Source organism: Lethenteron reissneri, chromosome 47, assembly GCF_015708825.2.
Source record: "Lethenteron reissneri isolate LAM-NWPU_2019-01 chromosome 47, ASM1570882v1, whole genome shotgun sequence".
NCBI lineage: Eukaryota > Metazoa > Chordata > Hyperoartia > Petromyzontiformes > Petromyzontidae > Lethenteron > Lethenteron reissneri.
In genome coordinates this window covers 8587127-8609594 of record NC_083825.1, presented here as the reverse complement: position 1 = coordinate 8609594, position 22468 = coordinate 8587127, and the positions used below count along the sequence as shown (strand labels likewise).

The window sequence follows — 22468 nt, the reverse complement described above, 5'->3', positions numbered from 1 at the left end:
ATTTAATCCGGGTAGTTTACCTAACTTAATAAAAAAAAATCAATAGAAGTAAAATATGAATGAATGTCCAAAACAAAAGGTATAATCATACGTTGTCATTATTGTCTGGAGAAACCTGCGTTTGCATCGCAGCCACCGCGAAACCACGTGGAGGAACCGTTGCGGACCGCTGGACGGTGGTAACCTGGTCCGCACACTCTCAGAGCACCACCGCTCTAGAGGGAGTTCTCTGGAGCAGTGGCATGACAAAAATATTCCTGGGATCCACCTTTACCAATAGGCAGCATCTCGCTCATTTCTAAACCAAGTAATTGGAAATCTGGCTTTGACCCTTAAAAAATACCGTATGGAGATTTAATACGCTTCACTGGGTTTACAGTTTTTAGTATTTTTTTTCTCTTCCAAGTATTTACCGTCACGGAGGGATGGAGGATGGCCACACATGCGGTCCAATGGCACTACTATGCGCAACCTAGCGGGGTAATTGAAACCAATTCCCACACTCAAACTTCGAAAGTTTTTTGTTGTTGTCGCCAAAGCCTTCTATGGCCATTGCAGCCCTCAGGCTGAATCTCTTGTTTACTTTTCATGCCCCAGGGACCGCTGATTACGTTAAATTGTGGTACGAGTACATGTGTGCGTGATACAGTAACGGAAGTGATTTTTACTCCATAATGGAGCCAAACCTAAATTCTTAAGAATTTTCCGAGATCTTATATTTGCCACATTTCCCTAGATATGATAACCATTATGAAGTTACATAAACAAAACATGCATTTTAAAATCCTATCTTAGTGGGTGTTTCTGAAGCATTGACTCGACAGTATTATTTGAGTCAACTGTTAGCTTTCTAGCCATGCTGCATGGTCCTCCCACATGCTTATCCATCAAAAATGGAATTGGTAAAAACACCGCAATGCAGGACCCTTTTTCATAGAGGTTTCATACTCTATGGCTTTCCTGGGTAAACAAATAGCACCATCATCATTATAACTTCACACTATATTTATAATAACATTTGCCGTATTACTCGATGTTAATTGGCACAAGCCTCCCTTGAAGGACGTCACTTCTGTGTGGCCACCCCCACTCTGAATCCCCCCTCCCCTTGCCCCACCCCCTGTAGAAACAGACGCTGCTCCTCCGTGCATTTGACGTCTGCTCGCTCCTTGCTTCTCTCTCCCTTTCTGCCCCTCCCCTCTAATCTCATCCCCAACATATTTGGCCGATCATTCCTGCTCCCTCTCCTCACCTGTCCAGCGCCCCTCCCCTCCACCTCCCCTCCCCTCCCCTCCTGCTCAACTTGAAACCTTACCCTCTTTGTCCGTCTTGGGGACTTCCGTCCTGGCATCCCTTTCCCATTCCTTTTTCTTTTTACATTCATTGTATCCTCGACGGTACTCTTGCTTCCCCGTGGTGTGGCACAGGTAAAACAGTTTTTATAGTGATTAAACGGAATGGAGCTATGCTAAGCAATCTGCACTCCCATACCAAGTTGCTGACTTTGATTCCCGGCCACGGCTTGTATCAGTGGCAAGCAATATTTGAACCGGTTGTGGGCCCTCCTTTACCAACTCACACTGTGACCAGCTTTGTGAAGTATTGTCAAGCAACCTCCGTGACCGACGAAGCTGTGGGATGCTTTCATCCAGAAGTCGGTTGACTTAATTTGACTGTGAAAATTATATTTTTTAGTGTCTACATTCAATAGCATTTCAAGACATCGCATGTGAAATGGCACCACACCTTAACTTCAGAGGGATTTCGTCTTAGGTATGGCTATGGGTCAGCATCGTGAGCCTTGGAACCAAAGCCTTAGAAACCTGGCTTTTCCACTGCATGGCAGTCGAAGGTTTATTTTAATTTAAAAAAAGGGAATTTTATGTTTATCTGAGCCAGCACAGCTTCTGCCAGGGAGCCTGGTCCCTTTCTTGTGCCAAGTGCTCTTAAGAGTGATTTAATAACGTTGGATGGAAATGTTCAACCTTTTATATTTACATTGCAGTCATTTTCAAGAATAATTGCGAGGAATGTTGCATAGTTGTATGAAATTAGGCTTCATAGTTTCCCAGTGAAATACATTTTATTTTGAATGTAGATATTAATTTGTTTTAATAAACGTTTATCCACACACACACATACAATTATTTGAATTATTGAGTTGTAAGTGAATTGTGAAATTAATTCAAACTGAAAGTCACCGCTGTGCTTTCTCGTACTTTTAAAATACCTCTTTTCGTTATTGCCAATTAATGATTAATATTGTGCAATGAAACAAGAATCGTGATTATTGGTGGAGTGCAGATCACGGTTGCTGGCCACTGGCCCAAAAGCCTTGAATGCCAAACGGCCAGCAACAAAGGTGTAATACATAAGAGTTATTACATTTCTTGAATCGAGCAAGGTTAAAGAACTCGGGGGGGAAAGAGAGACAATAGGAGGGAAACCCATGAACTCGATGACTCTGAAACACCCAGCGGAAGAGGCACGACAACTGGCACAACGGAAGACCTATCATCATCATCATCGAATAACTCTGCTCGATTTACATTTTGCCGTGCCGTGCAACGCAGGGCCGATGCATCAACTTCACGCGCGTCAAATCCGAGACCTCCGCTCCACCGCCCGCGCGGGCCCCCCAGCGGAACGGCAGCGCTCGCAGCAGCAGCGGAACCGGCAGCACCTGCGGCAGCGTGCGCTCATCGCGTCCGCCGTCCGTGCCCTCGCAGCCTCTGCCACCCCCGCCGGTGCCCGCGGCCGCCCCCGCGAGCCCGGGGCCTCCCCCGCCGCGGCAGCCGCTGCCGCCCGTGCCGACGCGCGCCGCCCCCGGTCCGGCGGCGGCGCCGCCGGCGCTCGCCGGCTCCCCGACGCGGCTTCCTCCGGCGCCGCCGCCGTCGTCCCGGGCGCCGCCGCCTTCGCGGCCGCCCCCCAAGCCGACACTGCCGCAGCAGCGCGCGTGAGCGTTGGCGGGCGGCCGCTCGTGGTGTGGTGAGCGAGGGTCCTGGTCGGTGCCGTCTCGACGGTGTTGTACGGTGGCCTCCTGGCGACTCGCGAGGGGCGAACGTCTCCTCCAGTTGGCAGCGATCCCCATCGGCTGGAAGGGTAGCAACGAAAGTAAAGTGCACTGGTAGAGAGACAAATGCCAATGATTTACTGTGCATTTTAAGGTGGAATGTTGAGTGTTTTTTTGGCCGCACTGAATCCGTGGGAAATATTCACAATTCCTAACAAGCTCCGTCGGAGAGCGGGCAATGTGCATCGGTTTGGCAGACTGATTCGCGGGTTTTAAATTTTAAGTGGTGAATAGATTTTTCACTTTTGTGATTTTTTTTTTTTTACCTTTCCCCCATGGTCCAATACACCTTACATATTGTTGTTAGTTGCCAAGGTTTTGTCTGATGCTCAACGTGCCCTTCTCTGCACTGTGGTTTGCATGATAAACAATGGCCCTAATAACAACTGTAATTCAGCACAAGCTAACACATCAATAGCACAGGCCCATCAAGGACACTGAAGATAAGCACTATAATAACATTTGTCAATACACAGTCCATCCCAAAAAAAATCATATCTCGTGAAAAGTGTAGGTAAATGTTCTCCTGTTTTGGTGGATCTGTACTTGCCAGTCATTAACCGGTGTGTGGACTCAATCGGAACACCGTCTCTGCGTCAGGCTCTGAACGGGCTGCAGAGTAAGTAGAGCATACAGTCATCAAGAGAGTCCTGCAAAGAGCTGTTTTGTCATTTCCAAATCTAGTTACAATTCAAATATAGCAAACGTTTGGGAAAAAATTATCGAGTGGTGCAAGCCCTGTACAGGGCTATGCGCAACGTTAAATGCTTTTGAACAAACTTTTTCGTCCCGGGAAAATTGATTCAAACTCGGCTGCCATTGGGCCACTCTGTCGAGTTATCCTTTGTGGCCAGGTCGATTCTGAAAAAGAGTATAGCTCAGTGGGCCTTACCTGGTCAAATAAAAAATTGTTTAGTTTAATTTCACCCGCATCAGAAGTGGTCGGGGATGGGTCCGTTAAGGTAGATGTAATTTCTCAGTAATTGCCGACCTACCCCGTCCAAAATACCATGCCAAGCGTTTGTCACTTTGCTCTTGCCGTAATTGATAGCCGATAAGAGCTATTCGGAACAACGGACAGGGTGAACCGTACTTGACGTCGGGGATTCGCAGGCTGAAAGTTCGGCAAAGATGCAAGGCTTATCGTGATCATTACCTTCGGGCCACCGTGTAAAAATCGCCGCGTGTGTCCGTTGGGCCTTTAGTGGCGTCAGAGTGCATTAAAGGGAGGCGGATGATGGTGCTCGTGGTCACGGGATAGGTGGTGGTGGTGGTGCTTTTGAATGTGGTTGGCAAACAAAGGAGGGGTACATGACTAGTCTCTGCAGGTCATTGAGACGAACGCTGTAAAGGCATTTTTTGTTTTATTGTTTGGCCATAATTTCTATGTGGGGAGAAAATGGACATGACTATAGCCTGCTGCAAACACATTACTTTTTGTATGCCTCTGCAAAGCCGCATCATACCGCTGGTGACATGTCGCCACAATGGCGAGATGTGATCTCCCTCACCTGGTATACAGGAGGTTGTGGGTTCATCTTGACCCTGATGCCTGTATATTTTGGAGTCTGCCTGTTTCTCTCCCTGTGATCTCGTGGAGTTTTCTCCCGGTCCTCGGGTTTTTCCCCTCCACATTTTTACTCGACGTGCATGTAGAATATTTTCCTGCTATAAATTTCCACTTGATAAGCCACTTCGTTGAGCTATCATTTGTGGCCAGGTCGCTTCTGAGAGCTACATAGCTCAGTGGGCCTTACCTGGTGAAATAAAACTAAACCATCGTTTAGTTTAGTGTTGTGAGTGGTGCTCGCTGAGCAGTGATTCCCACCACCCCCCCCCCCCCCCGTAACTTCAAGTTTTGAGTCCTGGCCACGTTGCACGTGAACACGAGTTGTAGGACCTGGGAGATAAACTCCATGCGTGGCCGTGCGCTGCGCGGTATAAGCCCACAACCATTCTCCATCCTGTTGTGCGGGGCTTCATATTTGATCGCTCACAACACTTTTCCCAGTTTGTAAAACTAAATTGTAAATCGCATGTGTTTTTGTTGTTGTTGTTGTACTAAGCCATAAATAATGTGGCTTTAATATTTGATGCAATGCTTGAGCCAAATTGGAAATTGTGTGGCAGCACTTTCAGGCACAAAACACAATAGGCTTTGCAATTATAATGGACCAACAATTAAATTATGAAATTACATAAGTGGTAATAGAAGTTGATCGATGCAGGCTATAGTCATACATTCTTTTCAGTATGTTGTTTTTTGTACATTTATTTTATAATCAATGTAACGGGATGCACCATATTGTAGAACAATATGGTATATTCTGAAATGATTTTTTTAAATATCATTTTACGTGGTTAACCTTCTCGGGCTTTCAGTTATTAAACAAAAATAATAATAATAAGGCCTTACAGTTCCTAATTGCAGTCGGAGGTACTTTTCTATAAGTTTTTTTTATTTTTCGTAAGCGGCTGTCTTAACGTAAGCTCAGGTAGCGCATTTAAATATTAGTAAAGCTTTGCTTTGGAAAAGTAAAATTAGTCTCAAGGAGGGGCTTTGTGGCTATATTAAGTATAACATCTACACTCCAGCGCAGTTGAGGCCTTGATCACATTGATGTGCTTCACATGGCCTCAATGAACCACAAACGTGCTTTAGAAATGCCTTTAGATTCGCCGTGGCACGACAATGCCGTATCGGCTCGGCAATGAATGCCTCTACATTCACTCCCTTACCACTCGCGCCTTTCTCGGATGGCTTTTATATTGCTCGCATTTCTAAGCCTATGCATAGATGTGCACAGTATTACCAATGTCCATAGCTGATCGCAGAGGGGAGGTCAGACAAAGTGCTAAACTGCTTGGAATAATCCGATTTGCGCCCGCTCCTGAGAACGCATTGCCAACTGTTTAACCATCTGCTCGCTCTCGGCCCAGTGCTGTTTTGACCGTCCTCAACAGCTTTTCTTCTCAGCGTGATACAGGGCCGAGATGGGGGGGGGGGGCGTTAGAAATCTGCGGAAGCACCACTCGCCCGTTCAGCGCGAATGCTGCGTTCGTTTTCGCACGAAATGTGACGGTGCGTAAGCGTTGCGTGCGCTCCACGTACAGTCGACGCATCTCCCGAGCGGGCAATGTGCGCTTCAGCGAAAGGGATTTTTGGTGCTTATGCAGATTTCTCTGTGGACCCCGGTGATGGCTGCGAAGTGGGCCTCCCACCCCCCACTCTCTCGCAAGCTGGGCAGGATTAAGGAGCAGACCGTGCCACTATCCATTCAGAACACGTATCCACTGACCCGATCACCTCGGCCAGGCCTCTTGGCAGAGCCCAACAGCCTTTTGTTGGCCTTGTCACACAAACTGTTCTGTGTGGCGTGAGCTGCTTCTTATTTAGTTTTTTTTTTCTAAAGCATTGGAGGCGGGGGGAGAAAGGCACCCTTGATTTATTACTTAATTGCCACAATTACACCTAATGGCCTCGCATTTGACATTGATGGGCTCCTAATCTCCATGACTATGGATTTAGCGACGTGTAGATGTCTCGGCCGCTTTGGTGCGGCCGCAGAGAGGGATCGTTACCTTTGTACTTTATTTAGAGCTTCGAAGCTCGCCACCCCCGTGTCCGCTCGAATCGACGAAAGCCCCCCTTGGGGCTCTGCAGAGGATCCAAACGCTCTCCTCGTCCGAGCGGCAACACATTTATTTTTAAAACTCACACGGCTGGTGATCTTGCATTGCTTTTCATTTTCCCAGTGATTATTAAGTCTTCGTTTTCGATCATTTCACAAGGCTCGTTTGCTCAGCCAATAATGGCGCAGGCAAATTTAAAACTTTTAAACTCGCAAGCCCCCCGCCATAATTTTCTTTACATGGCACAGCTATTGTTTTTCAGGACGAACTGGGTTCTAAAGTAAAAACAAAACACTACATATATACATTGTACTTGAAATTCAGTATCGAAAGTATAACCTCGGTTTTGAAGTGTGTAATTGTTTGGAAGATTCAACAAAGTGGTATGAATGAAATGTATTTTAACAAAAAAAGTTCCAATCTGTGTTGTTGAGCAACATTTTCATCTTGTAGCTATCAAAAAAATATTACTTTATTGTTTTACACAGAACCTGTATTGGTCTTCAACGACCCATCTGGTATTTTAGCCCTTATACTTGGTGGATACATCAATGATAAAAATGAATATATGAATAACATTATATTCAAGTTACAACTTGGTGTGGCACCTATAAATGTGTGTTTTGTATGTCTCTGTAAAATCCTGAATATTATGAGAAGAAAAACACAAACAACCCCTCCCCCCCTCCTTGTATTGTGGTATTTCCAGCATGCGAGGTACAAACGTAATGTCTCGTCTGGTTCATCGTTCGGCCCCACGTGTGTGCGTCTTCGTCCAGGGAGAGAAATTCTTAGCCCCTTGAGGAAATTTTCATTTCGGGTGGCTCGTTCCAAAATTTTGGACAAGCGGTGGCATGCGTCCAGGCCATGGCAAATAGAACCATGTTGAGTTACCAAGCTGCGGGATGCCCCTAGCCAGGTTTGTAAAGATCAAGTGCAGAAGAAAATGCAGGCGCGCCCTAATTACTTAAGAGAAGTGCACTGTGGTGGAAATTCTTGGAACTGTTTTTGGTGGTTTTTCGAACAAAAAATATATGGCACGGATTATGTACATCCCCCTGTGTTGTGAGTATATACTGTAAATGAATTGTAAGTTTCAAAAAATAAAGTTATTTGCAGAGGTATCAAATTTTAACAGTTTGCGGTTTGCACTTATTAAAACGCCTTTTATCTTAAAGACAGAGTCACACAATAATACTTTATGTGTATATTTTGTTGAATAGCCTGTTTAGGTCATCCATCTACTTGATAAGAGACACCCTGCTACACAATGATAACAGAGCCTCAGTAATGAATACTAAACATCAGCCACATGGGCATGAATCTACAATATCGTAGGTAGGTAAGCAACGTGTGCATGACTGCTGTTTGGTTATTGTTTAGGGTTGTGGTGTGGTGCTCGGTGCAGTCTAACAATGCTGATTAAGATGGTAAGCTTTTTGTAGTATGTTGTCAACAAAACAAAGGTTTAAAAAATTAATAAACTTAGTGTATTGGGTCATGTTATAAAAACATACAGTTGGTGTATTGTTGGGAAGAGCAATCATCGTGATAAGGAAATGGACAATTGTGGTGGTTATATCGGTGTAATTGCAGCTCTTTAAATCCTGCAACATCTTCCAATGTGCCAGGTGGTGTCAAGCGCTGTTATACTTTAATAACTCTGGTGAATTTGGTGCTGGAATGCTTTTTGGTTTATGAAAGACAAAACACTGCTGCCTCTCTATTCCTCTTCTTGAAGCTATTTGCTATTTATTTTCAATGTAATTATAAATATCTTTGAAAATATTCAACTTGTGTCTGCAGTTTTTTTCCCCCCTCCATTTGGAAGGGCATCCTATGTTTGGAAACTTCATTCGATGGTTCGGTATTGGAAATTAAAACGAGATGCGTCGGTGTCCATAGTTTAAGCAAAATATTGTTTTTGTGCTATTTGTCGGGTCTCGAATGTATGCCGTGTAAAAAAAATGATTTAAAATGTGCCAGTTTTATTTTAAGTTAGTTTATTTTTATAGACGTGAATTTATTGTGGCTTTTATTAAAAAACATTCCTAGAACATTTCATGACAAATGTAAGCTAAAACTGGCATTATTTTCCATATGTGCTAACACCAAAATGTTCCAACACATGAGCATGGAACGTATTTATTATTTATTTTAAGCAAAAAACTATAAGTTAAATACGACCACATTCCAGCCATAATTTAGCGAGTCTTGTCTTTTCCACAAAAGATCATGCCAACATATTTCCGTAGTTTAATTTAAGCTTCAACACTTTAACATACATAGTGATTTGTTTCCATAAAAATTATGGATATATCTGAACAAAAAAAATATACATGCTAAAATGTGACACTGCTTGTGCATTGATCAAGCGTGCATTTGAAAGTTAAAATAATTCTCGACGAGAAATCATGCCAATTGTTTTACTTCCTTACAGCTTACAATTTGCAAGTGTGTATTCATTATTTGAGTTTTCTTTTTAAAAGTATGAAGACAACTTATAAACGAATTACGCACCCCCCCCCCCACACACACAAAAAACAACAATATTTTTCCCCGTAAAACTTCCTGCCCAAAATATAAACCTTAATTTTTTTTATATATATTAGAAGACTATCACGTTCATTATTTGCATTATTAATTTAAAGAAAGCTATGTAGGAATGCAAGCAGATTTTGGCCAATATTTTTTTTTCCATACCCAATAAAAACCCGTTCAATATATATATTTTATTGTAATGAATTTTGCACATTAGTTCCGTGGGTCTTTATAAAAATCTAAAGGAAACATTCAATTGAAATGTTTTAATGTAGCTTTTCTTTACAGAAATAAAGTGAACGATTTTAAATCATATATATATCGTCACACACTCATGACACACAAAGTGCTTGTCACAAATTACCCACAACACACCTCGTTGATCTCGTCAAGGATCATAAACCATCAAGAGATCTCGGTCATCCTCGTAGCAGTGGCTTTTGGCTAGCCATCGAACAAAGACGGTCACTGCATGGCACGCTTCCGAATGCACTTCTGAGGCCGTCTGGAACGCTCTTCCGATATTAGGAATCTACTGCAGCTGTGCACTTTTAAATCACCTAGATTGAAAACTAATTTCTTTACAACTGCTTTTTGTGAGTGTTGCCCTTCCGATTTGCACGCATGGCTACATACGATGCGAAATAAGTTCAATATACATCTGAGTGTTTTTGTTGCACCTTTTATCTCCCTCAAATATAGCTTGTTAAACCATGATGTACAGTCATGTTTTTTTGTTCGAATATTGATGGAGTGGCACTTTAAGCGGGCGGGATTGTGCGAGAGGACGTGCCCTGACGAGGAGCGATGAGATGCCACCTCGTACGCACTGTCATCCAGCCGATGCTGAATAGGTCAAACTTTTCAATCAGCTGGCACCTTCTTTACGACGCGACAACACATGATTTCCAGTCTCAAAAAAATGCTTTATTGAACAATTGTACGAGACAAAAATGTCTACATTTAAATATTACAAATATAAAGAACATAAAAAGTAATAAAAAAACACCAAACCCATCAAAGCTGGAAATCAATTGGACTTGGCAACATAGATGTTCATACGTTTAAGGCCAGTATTAAAGGATTGATAACGGTGATTGTGTGGTGTTAATTTTAAACATGAAATCACAAAGCTCCCCTTGCTATTGGCAGATATGCAGTACAACTCCCGTAATCCGCGTCTGTTTGGGGGGATGCTATTTGCGGATCATCTCATCTGCGATACACCGTCATTAAAAAAAAAACACCTCCACCACAAAATAAACTCCCAGAAAGTTGTGGAGAATAGCAGTACATTTTTTTTTCCTTTTCGGCCGCTTAAACGAAAAACTCTTAAATGAAAAACTCTTAAATTTCACATTTTTCACGCATTTGAATCGCGTGTGGGGGAACAGTTTTTATCGATGTAACAACTCCTTAAAAAAATTGCTCGGAGTTTGGATTTTCGCCGACCGTGGGCAAAAAACAAATGGTAAGGATCTACGGACAAGAAGAGAAGCGTGGATTGAGTCTTTTTATTCCTGTACTTGTTATGATTGCAGCGTATGTAATAACAATATTCACATTTCTTCGAACAAAAAAAAACGGATATTTCCAGCTCTTAGCGTGCAGAAACGTTTGCACTTTAAATTTGTATTGCACTCAAATGTAAATTCAATTTGGTCCCAAGCATAAAGTATTAACAAAACAACACCGCCGCCACCCATTTAAAGCAAATGTCACTTTGTTTTTCTTACAAAAGTGGATCTTGTAATATTCACAAAGGGATGGATAACCAAATTATTTGTTCAACTAAGGCACTTTCAGGCTTTTAATAATTCCATCCTGGGTCAAGAAACAATGACAATATAAAGGTTAACATAATTGTTACTTTAATACTAACTTTTACAAATTTACAACGTTATAAGTAACATGCAAAATTAATGTATATTAATTGCATTAAATATTTTGAGTTAAATCCTACAATATGGTTCTCTAATTTAAAAAAAATACATCACAATGCAAGGATCAACATCTGTAAAATAACAAGAGGACTTTAAAAAGTGCTTGGTTGGACAACATTTGTATCAGGTTATTCTCTCAAGGCAAATCTAAAAAAAAATCAATTGACAAAACTTCATTAGAAAGCTTTTCATGGTGAAACCTCGACTATTGCAATTCATCCGGCCAGGTTGCGCTGCGATTAGAGCCCTCGACTCTTGAATGAGAAGGATGGGAGTTCAAATCCCAGCCGTAGTGACGAACTCGGCCCGTCGTACTTCTGCGGTTGATACGATCCCAATTTTTGCAAAGTTGACGGCGGTTGTCATATGGCGAAACATCCCCTGCCACAAGAAAGTGGAAATTCCACCACCGCCTCTAGATTGCCAACGGATGACCACCACATTTCTCATTTCAGCGAGGAGAGCCTTTGACGTCAGAATTCATATCACCTTTATTATTTACAAGGTCAGGGTATTGTACACTGATGTCAAGCCAAAGCCCAAATGTTTTAATTTTATACAGGACTAAAGATATATGTAAAAAATACTTTCCCAACATACCTATTCTCACAAAAGTTCCCCCCTACAAATGACAATGAATCTCGATGGAGCTTCGGATGGTTGAATTACTGAGGTCGGAATAAAGTTGTTCACAACGACGGGGAAATTAAAAGTGTACCACCGTATCGCATAATCTAAATCCCACTAATTTTGCAGGTTAACCCCATCGACAATTGGCCTGCACAAACACACTGTTGAGTTAAAAAGAGATCTACAATTCCTATAAATTTTCTCTCCCCCCCTCCCCCCGCCCATTGTTCTATAAAGTTTGGCTCAATGGAATGGTAAATACATTTCAAGAGATCTGAATAATGCATCAACGGATGAAATGACTCCACGCCTACCCACCTCCTTCAGGCACAAGTCCCCTTTGTGGCCTTTAAAACGCATCCATAGGAAAGGCACTGCAGAAGCTTTGAATAGATTAGGGTCATTGTGGACGTGTGTCTGGGTGACCCCAACATCTGTTGTGCTCTTTGCAATCGAGCAACTTGTCCTGTTGGCTCAAGCATTCGCGTATGCATATTTAAAAGCAGAATGGGTGGTGGGGGGGGGCAAGATACAAAAAACCAAGAGACTTGTCCAATTTGATGGCTACAAAGTTGTGTGCAGCTTATGCTCGGCTTAAGCAATCCACAGTGCTGTCGACGCTGAAGCTTTGTCCGCTGACGGTGGTTGAACGCGTTTCTCTACATCCGTTGATTGATACCAATTTCATAGCCTATTCCCCCCCCCCCCCAAACAACTATTGTGAATTTATAAAAACGAGAAACAAGCGATTGTAATGCAGGAGGACTGAACGTGCCCAGCGAAGGGGGCATTAGCATTTTAAGCACGAGCATCTGGCGATGGGTGGTGTCGGGGTGTGTAAATGGACAGCGGTTGGATGAATTCAACATCGATGAGTTTTCATCTCATGCCGCCCGTCCACTTTTGACTTTTAGAGCGATATAGCAAGCGGTGGAAAATCATTATTTAGTTTAAATAAAATAAATAAAACTGTAAAATTGCAAATACACTCTCAACTTAATTTAGCATTCTTCAGCATGCTTGTAAGCTTCGTTTTGGTCGACTGGCCAATAAAATGTGTTTGTCGTATAGAGGTTTGTTAATGTTTGTGACCAGTACACACTGCACCCGATAGATGATGCTCCTGCTATTGTAGTTGCATATCATTTGGAACGTAAAGAAAAACTTGCCTAATTAGAAAGCTACGTGTATTGTAATTCACGCAAGATTGTCACCCTAATTCACCATCAGGATTTGGCCATTCAGCATTGGTGTCATTCGACAAAAAATATTTTTCTGATGTAAAATTTCCTTCCATAACTTCCTGATGTACAATGCTGAGTTTCTAATTAACCTCCACAATTTATGAATGTTATCTATTTCACGAACACTCTCGAAGTCAGGATTTTTTTCTACCACAGGATAGTGTAACAAAAAAAAAGTAAAAACAAAATACATTCGTGGGCTTTGTGGCCCGGTGAGTTATGGAAGCTGAATTTTTTTGCTCCCTCCTAGCAGATGGTAACTCTCCGAATGCCGTGATGCAACCTCCAGAAACGTCCCGGAGAGGGCCTTTAAGCCATTTAAAGCTGCACCAAAATAAATCACGTGGGGAGGCACTTTCAATGCTTGCCACGGCGAATGTCTGGACGGGGAGGGAGCGGTGATGTTCCAGGGGGTCCCATGCTTCATTCCACGGTCACAGACTTGGCCAAGTTCCTTGGACAGTCCACCTACACGCAGAATGGGAGACATTGTTTGAGCAGGCGTACATTACACGTTAAACGCGGTGCTAGGGTTCCTACAATGGTAATGTCTCTCAGCAACTGATATTACGGTGTAGGTTTTTTCGCGCTTGTGCCGTTGTACGTATAGCCCTCCGTAGTGTTTTCGGGTTCTACCGCGTGTGGTTTTGCACGACGTTTGATGTTTCGTGGCCACGTGGTGGGAGCTTCTCCCAGCTCGTGGAGTGAAACGACGGTCATCGTGCCGATCGGCACGCGGTAACAACCCAAAAACACAATCGGAGAACTGGCAAAAATGTTTTACGTTCTAAGCCGGCGATTCCTGAGCAGTGGTGTTGCACCAAGTGACGCTGGGAAATAGTTCCAAAGATAACAGTGCAGAACCACTGACATTGCCTCGTTATTGTCGTGTTGCATTGGTGAACCGTGAGCACTTGAGTCACATTGTAAGGTTACGATTTCCATTTCCAGTCAGGGATCGACTCAGCCCTTTAGGGTTTGATGATATGAATGTCAATTGGTGGTATATATATATTTGAACCCAGTGGTTGGCTTTTGCAGAATGTGGAAATGCCACGACTTGGTGGCAAGACAAATAAGCACCCCGCCAATGTTTGTTTGAGGACGGCGACGCTGCTTCAAGCCTTTTGATTCTTTTGATGAAGAAATAATTAAAAACAACAAATAGTAAATCAATAACTAAATGCTGCATCTGGAACTTGAAAGGAGTGCAAGCAGCAGCAGACCACTGGTGTTTGATAGGAAGTTCCCCATCATCAGGGAGTCTGCCTCAAGCATCGCTTTCCCTCTCGGATTCCCAGTGGTGTCTCTCTCTCATCTCCCGCTCAGATTTATTGGCTCCCCGTTAAAAGGAGGACCACCGACTGTGCCTCTGCAGCGCTGAAGGATAGACGGCAGCACAGTGACTGAAGCGGGGGAGGGAGGGGATGGGGTTCAGAAGAAAGGGGTGCGAGAAGGTGGCTGTGCGAAAGTTAGACCGCGGAGCTCGCACGTGCGCACCAGAGGTCGCAACCGGGTACCCGATACCCGTACCCTACCCGATACCCTGCTACCCGTACCCGGCCAGGTACGGGTACGGGTAGCCGTTTGCGACCCTGGTGCGCCCGAGTACGGGTAGGCCGTGAGTCACTGGTGAGTAACCGTTTGTCACTCATTTCGGGTAGGGTAGGGTACGGGTATGGGTAGGGAACGGGTACCCGTACCAGGCCGGGTACGGGTACCCATTTGCGACCCTGGTGCGGCCGGGTACGGGTAAGGAATCAAAACCCGTTTGCGACCTCTGGTGCGCACACAACGTAGCCTACGGTCGAACGACAAAAATAATAATTTTGACCGCGGCAAAAAAAAAAATGTTTTACCACGGCAAAAAAAAAGAACAAGCAACTGAGTTTTAATGCCCCGTCGCCAGCAATCGGCACTGCCGGTCAAAATGTAGGAGACGATTGTGGTTCGTGACAACCACATTGGCAGTGGGTCACATGCACAAATAATAATACTCCAACAACAAAAACCTCTCGACACATTCACGAACAGCGCTGCACCGTGGATCGCCTGCGTTTGTCTCCCTCAGTACTGACGTCTTACACGTGTTTTTTTTGTTGCACCAGGTTACTCATTTAAGGCTGAGGCTGGTTCAGATATTACTTTGCCACTGATGTGAGCCGTGGGTGGGAATATAAGGCCAGGTCGCTATGTCCGTAACGCAGTGCGGTAACCACTGTGCCACCATGCATATACACAAAGACAAAGTTCCCCCGTATAGCCTTGACAAGACTGCTGGGCAAATACCATTTGCGAGCACCTATGAAGGCCGACACGGTACACGAGGGGGGTCGGTAGCCAATACCATGCCAAGCCACCTTTGTCTCCCCAGTGGCTATGTTCACACATCGCGCACCAGGTGCTCATTTGAGGATGAGTCGACCTAGGGGAAGCCCAGGACCGGTTCAGATAATCGTCACTGGTGTTGGCCGTGAGCGGGAATCGAACCCAGGTCGCCAGGTTCGTAGCGCAGCGCGCTAACCGCTACACTACCGCTCCCCATTATATAAAAAAGATAAAGATCCCCCGTATAACCTTAACAGACTGTAGGGGCAAGTGCTGTTAGCGAGCACCTATGAAGGCCAGAACGGTACACGAGGGGGTGGGTGGCCAGCACCACGCCCGACCGCCTTTGTCTCCCCAGTGACAATGTTTTACACACCGCACCAGGTACTCATTTCAGGCTGAGTCGACATAGGGGAGGCCCAGGACCGGTTCAGATCATCGTCACTGGTGTTGACCGTGAGCGGGAATCGAATCCGGGTCTCCAGTTTCGTAGCGCAGCGCGCTAACCGCTACACTTCCGCTCCCCCATGATATAATACACACAATGACACACATCCCACCACTATGTTTGGCATCCTGATATTTCAAGAATCTGTTGCAAGTAAACAAACCGGTGACTGTTGAATTGGGCTGAGACGCCTGCAGCACAGGGGGCATATCCCATTTCCTCCCCCATCCGCATGTCACCTCCTATGCATCACAGCTGCAAGTATGTCAATGTTTGTGTGACCCCGGTCGAGTGCCCCTCAGCTCTCTCCCTCCAATCTTGGAAGCTAAGCAGGGATTTTAAAGCCTGCTTAGTACTTGAACGGGAGACGGTCTGGGAATAGCAGGTGTCAGTAGAGTTTGGCCAGGACGTGGCAGTGCAGAAATGGATTCTTGAACACAAATGTGCAGAGCTTTTGGGTGGGTGGGTTTTTCGCCAGGTTAATCAGATTTCTTTCCAACACGCCAAACTCGAAAACTTGGCTGTGACACCATTTACTACTTGTGTGTTATGTCACAGCGTTTTTTTTTATGTATATGTCAGATGTCAGATGGCACACTTATATAAAACAAATCACTCTTGCTATCGGTAGGCATCAGCCCGTCAATTCCACGTAAAAGTGGGGTGAGTTCTGAATAGGGTTGCCACCTGTCCTGGTTTTACCAGCATCGAGGTCTCTTTTTTTTAGTAAGCTATCCTAAGGCGCAATAATGCATGTAATTTTTCGATTTAAAGCTTTCGTGACTGCAGGGATTCATCTTCTTGGTTCTTTCGGTAAAGTCACGTAGAAATATTGTGTTTTATTTTTATTATTTTATTACTTCCCTTCTACGTGACTTTACCGAAAGAACCAAGAAGATGAATGCATGTAATGTTTTGCACGGCAAGTGAGCGGTGACGTCACATCTGTGATGTCACCCGCATGCGGCAGCGTCAAGCAGTGTGCCTGCTGACGTCACGCACCCCCCCCCCCAACCCTCCGTGTCGGGCCGTGTATTAATCCAACACAAGAATCCAAGTCCCGGGCGAAGCCGGGTAGTAAAGCTAGTTACGGTATAAAGCTTGACCTTCAAAATGCCTCGTTGGTCCTGTAACTGTGAACGCCAGTGTCAGGGTTGGTAAGACACCGTGCTGTACTGCCACCTCGTGGCACGGAACGGACAGCAACTGCAGTCCACTCAAAGAGCTTTTGGAGGTTTAAAGGGCTTTAAGAGGTTTAAGAAGCCATGACAATGCGAGAAGGTAATTTAAAACCGAGGTAATGGCGACCAGAGGTCGAAGGCATCTATGGCTGCCTAATTTTTCCTCGCCGTTTTAAAAAATACAATTATTTAATAACCCCGACGACGCCATTCGCCACTCAGTGGCGGTGACGTCACCACGGCGCTTGTACCAGACTACGTGCACTGCGTTAAGGCCACGTGAAGTCGAACGCCCGCTGGCAGAAGGTCACGGGACAGACCCGGGTTTTCCATGGGTCGACCGACTTAGTCCCTTCCACTTGTTACACAATTCCGACGGGCTTGCACTGCCTATTGTTGACACTACCCTTCTTAAACTCTAAAGCAGCTGGCTCAGGGAAGTCAGGAATGCCACCCAGTGATAACATTAAAGTGTGCGTACAGACACACATTTATAATGGTAGCTATCACCAAAGCAGCGACGACTATGATGATGATGCTAAAAGGCAATATCCGAGAGGAATTAACATTTGGTTATTGCCATTCTGACCGAAAGCTGTTGGCATTACCAGCAGTTTGAAAGTAGCTTTTATGCAAAGTGTTACTATTCTGATACTCTTGTATCAGAAGATAAGTAGTTTAAATTTTAAATAGACCGGTATAGCATGAATTAGTCGCCAAGAGTGGTAAGTTTGCTCTGTCAAGTATGCGTCACAACACAGCATGTAATTAGACCCCATTTAGAACTGAGAAAGCCAATCCTTCCTGCACGTTCTTGAATGGTGCTGAAATGCATTTGATCACTCTGCAGGCTAGAAATGCCAAAAATTCTTGCACCATCCCCATGAGATGCAATTAGCTCTATCTCGGCACTGGCATGCCACTTAAAGACATGTTAATTAAAATAAATGCAACTGCTATAAATAACATGGCCACATTTATCAGCTGTCACATGCAGATAATTATGCCACTTTAGTGAATTAATGTTTTGATTACGCAACGCTAATGCTATTTTATTTCATGAGTCTTGGTACATTGCCCATCCTTGTAATACCCCTGGTATTACCTTGTAATACCCCTGGTATTACAAGGATTCTTAGAAGCACAATGGTGGGTGGACGAACAAAAATCCTGAAATATATCGAGTAATACGAGAGATGATGATGTCATGCTGATGATGATGTCAATCATCCGCAATGTCCCTGATCCCATCAGAATTCAGAAGCTAATTTTGGATCGGCGACCACCACCGTGCATAGAACAGGTGTCATGGGCGTTGTGAACAGGCGATGACAATGCAGCCAAATCTACTGCACCTCCCCCCCCCTCCTTCACAGACACACCCAACGCCTTCACAAACCCGCACTGACCATCGTGGTGAAGTATGGTTAAAAAGGCCCACCAAGACCGAAACATCGTGGGGGGGAGGCCAAATTTAACACCGCGACCGATGTTACGATTCATAATAGATTTGTTTGGGTCAGATAGCGCAATTAAAATGCGTGTCATACGCCATGCCTGATGATGCTAGTTGCAATTACCAGTCCGTACGGCCTGGGTGGAGGCCCTCGCTCAGCAGCGGCTTGACAACGCAGGCCGTGCGTTTAATCGAAGGAAGCCGACCCATCCTTCGGGGGCGATCGCAGCAAGCAGACGGCACGAAAGCAAACACGAACGACCGAAGGGATGTCAACTCACGTCGAATCCGCGCAGGTTGGCGAGGTGCAAGGAGAGCAGCTGCAGGGGGATGATGGTGAGGATGCCCTGCAGGCAGTCGACCGTGTGTGGGAGCCCCACCACGCGGTAAGCCTGCTTGGCGATCTCCTCGTCGCCCTTGTCGCACAGCAGGATGGGGCGGCCCTGTGAGGTCACGGCACAAGAGCCATTCGTTGTCACCACCGCTTTTTCCGAATCGTTCGTACATTGCTAATTGGCTAGGCCATCGAACGCGCTTCTGCGGCCGTCTGGAACGCTCTCACTTCCGCAATTACAAAGCCACTGAAGCTATGACCTTTTAAATCTGATTTGAAAACTCATTTCTCTGTAACTGCTTTTTGTGTTTAGTTTGGCGTCCTTCCCCCGCACCTCCAATTAGCGCGGTTGGCTACGTACGGTGCGAGAGAAGTTCAACACAAATACAACAAGTATTGATACCGGGCGGTGGTGGCTATGCACATGGCCTGCATTCCAGCCCTGAGGAGGTGAGGGTTGAAGGATCACGCACAAGTGTCGGAGAAACTCCCTTCCCGCTTCCCGTGGGCGTCAAGGTGCCTACCCTGCCTTGCCAGGAGAGGGCAGTGCAGCAAGTAGACGAAATCGCCATCTCTTTCTCGCACACTGACCGCTCCGTCTCATCCGCACCTTGTCCAACCCCCATGGAGTCGGTCGCGATAGTTCTCTTTCTGCGTGATCCCTCACGCTGCTCCAGTTTGGAGTTTGTCCCCCATCGTCCCGAATCGCAAAGCGTGTATGACAGCCTCGCTCGATTCACCGAAATATAAACGAGCCCATCAGGCCTCATCCGCCACAGCTTCAGCGGTGCCGCTCGTGACGCAAGTACACGCGCGTGTGATGACTCTCTCTCTCTCACCTGTCTGGCCACCACCTGTTGCAGGGCATTCTGGCACTTGATGTAGGTGGGGTCCTTCATGGCGATCATGATGACCGGCATGTTCTTGTCAATGAGCGCCAGGGGCCCGTGCTTCAGCTCCCCCGCCAGGATGCCCTCCGAGTGCATGTACGTGATCTCCTTGATTTTCTGCAACAATTCGACCATGGGTTGTGTCATGGACGTACAGCGGCACATCCGATTATCACGGTCGGCTAAGCGCGGCGCGAAAGAAGTTCAACATAAACTAGGCTATTTTTTATTTTGCCAGGTAAGGCCCCGCTAAGCAGCATAGCTCTTTTTTCACCTGGCTATCGCAAATGATAGCTCGACGAAGCAGCTTATGGTGTATATTCATAGCAGTCAAATACTATAAGCCCAGAGACAAATCCACGCGACCACGGGGAGAACATGCAAACTCCAAATATACAGGCATCAGGGTCGACATCGAACCGACGACCTCCTGTATACCAGGTGAGGCAGTGAACATCTTGCCACCACGGCCCCACGGTCACAGACGAACACCATCCAAATTGGTGACGCTGTGGTTAAGGCCGCAAACTAAGGGTGCAAGTTTGAATCCCCGGTGAGAGTCTGATTTAGTTAAATTACTGAGGTGGAAAAACACTGAGAACATAGATTTAACCCAGGATAGCCTGCTGGGTCTCAAGACTATTCTCCAGGGGGGGTCCCGTACTGCCCTCTGCTGCCCGCAATCTGCACCTGCAGCAGCCGGTAACATCCAAGCACGATCCAGGCTCAGGCCTGCTGAGCTGGGATATTGCGAGATCGGGCACATTATCTCCGTGATTTGAGGATTTGGTCGTAGTGCCATTCACCAGGATTTGGTGTTACTACAACGAACATTGCTTTTACCAGTGCTCCTTCCATGCAGGTGGAGTAGTGGTATCCACGGCCCATGACCAGCAGCGAGCGCTCCTGGTACAGCTCCTGAGACAACTCCAGCATCTTCTCGTCGAGACTCAGCACCTCTCGGATCAGGTCTGTGTCCACGACACGCGCGCACACACACACGGGCAGCAGCGTCAGCAGCGTCATCGACAGAGAGAGGGGTCTGTCATCGTGTCGGAGGGCCTATTTGAGTGAATGAGATGCTCTGTCGCTGTATGGGGACAATACAGACGTAAGTTGTTGTTGGAATGGATGATGGCCGGTGGTCGAGACGGTCGGTGGCAGCGACGGGTAAACATCATTTGCAGGACGTTGCGAAGTGGTAGGCCGTGCGTGAAATGAAGTCACGGGGCGCCACGGTGGCGAGATGTTAACTACCTCGACTGGTATACAAGGGGGTTGTGGGTTCGATTTCGATTGTGACACCTGTATATTTGGAGTTTGCATGTTCTCCCCGTGGTCACGTGGCTTTTTCTCTGGGTTCCGCTGGTTTTTCCCTCGAAATTTTAGAATCAACATGCATTTAGATTATATCGGCTGCTATAAATATCCACGTGATAAGCCACTTCGTTGAGCTATCATTTGTGGTCGCTACGAAAAAGAGCTACATAGCTCAGTGCGCCTTACCTGGTAAAATAAAAAAACAGTTTAGCTTAGTTTTAGACTTAAGAGCCACTGGTTTACCACCCCCGTCCTCTCGTCTATGGGCGTGGGCCGTTTGTGGTGGTGGTGGCCTCTGCCCTGCTGGTGGCCCTGACCGCAGGGAGGGCGCGGTGGCGGGCAGGCGATTGCGACGACGCACCTGGCAGCGCGTGCATGGCGCTGATGATCTCCCTGCGGCGCTCCTGGAGTGAGATGCGGTCCTCGCTCATCATGAGGCCGAACATCACGAGTGCCACGAACTGGCTGGTGTACGCCTGCCGGGACCGCGGTGGGGGGGGGGGGGGAACGGGGAGAACGTTGCTTGGTCAAGGCGGGGCAGAGTTCATGAAAGGCAACGTGGCTCCCTACACTCAAGAGCTTGACGGAGAGGTGGTGGTGGTGGTGGTGCGAGGCATAACGAGAGCGAGTCTTTCTTGAAAAAACTCACCGCTTTAAACTGACCTTTACCCCCCATAGCTCAGGCCGTTCACCCTGGGTGTTTTTTAAAATTAGTTCTGTTTTTTTTATGCACTCCATAAATGGGTGCATTGGGATATACAGATTCAACGGCCGTTACAAATGTAAATAATTATCACTATTGTTAATTATTAGAGTACCAAAAAGCTCAAGGGTGCACCACACCCCCCGCGGCCCCCCCCCCCCCACCGCGATTCATGACAAGATAGGGGTGCATCCAATATCCACTCGGAACCAAATCCTGATCACTAAAACAAGATAATTTAAATAAAATGGTAATTAACCTCTCCCACTTCACCATGTCTCCTCTGTTTACACCTCTCCTCTCACGACGCCACGTCTCTAGTTTTGTCCCCATTTCCCTTGCCTCACCATCTCTCGATTTACTCTCTTCGGTCATCTCTCGCCCCCCTCTAAAAATACGACCCCTTCTTAGGTCTCCCAATGTTTGCCGGGCGAGAACACAGGCGGGGGGGGGGGGGGTAGCAGGGGAGGAGGGGCGGGGGGGCAAGGTCAGGGTGGGTGGGGGTCGGGCAGGGCGAGGCACCTTGGTGCTGGCGACGCCGATCTCGGGCCCCGCGTTCACGTGGACGCCGCAGTCGGTCTCGCGGCAGATGGAGCTGCCCACCGTGTTGGTGATGCCCACCGTCAGCGCCCCGCGTTCCTTGCAGTAGCGCAGCGCCATCAGCGTGTCCGCCGTCTCGCCTGCACCGCGACGGGAAAGAAAAATCGCCGTCGTCGTTAGCCGGGCGGCGGTGGCTACGCACGC

The 22468-nt window shown here is 46.3% G+C and overlaps 2 protein-coding genes across 2 annotated transcripts in view; one reads left to right on the top strand and one right to left on the bottom strand.

The window, feature by feature from the left end:
• Window positions 1-7835, top strand: part of LOC133354322 (anthrax toxin receptor 1-like) — a 93075-nt gene extending 85240 nt beyond the window's left edge. Inside the window, exon 18 of the mRNA XM_061571065.1 lies at window positions 2574-7835. Coding sequence (XP_061427049.1) covers window positions 2574-2960 — 387 coding nt within the window. The 3' untranslated portion in view covers window positions 2961-7835. The remainder of the gene's footprint in view (window positions 1-2573) is intronic.
• A 2317-nt stretch (window positions 7836-10152) lies between these two features.
• The window catches only part of LOC133354554 (glutamine--fructose-6-phosphate aminotransferase [isomerizing] 2-like), a 41040-nt gene continuing 28724 nt past the window's right edge, over window positions 10153-22468 (bottom strand). The window contains exons 15-20 of the mRNA XM_061571477.1: window positions 22247-22404; window positions 21383-21497; window positions 20545-20672; window positions 19651-19818; window positions 18759-18920; window positions 10153-13532 (exon numbers count right to left, since the gene is read on the bottom strand). Of these exons, the coding sequence (XP_061427461.1) occupies window positions 13488-13532; window positions 18759-18920; window positions 19651-19818; window positions 20545-20672; window positions 21383-21497; window positions 22247-22404 (776 nt within the window). The 3' untranslated portion in view covers window positions 10153-13487. The remainder of the gene's footprint in view (window positions 13533-18758; window positions 18921-19650; window positions 19819-20544; window positions 20673-21382; window positions 21498-22246; window positions 22405-22468) is intronic.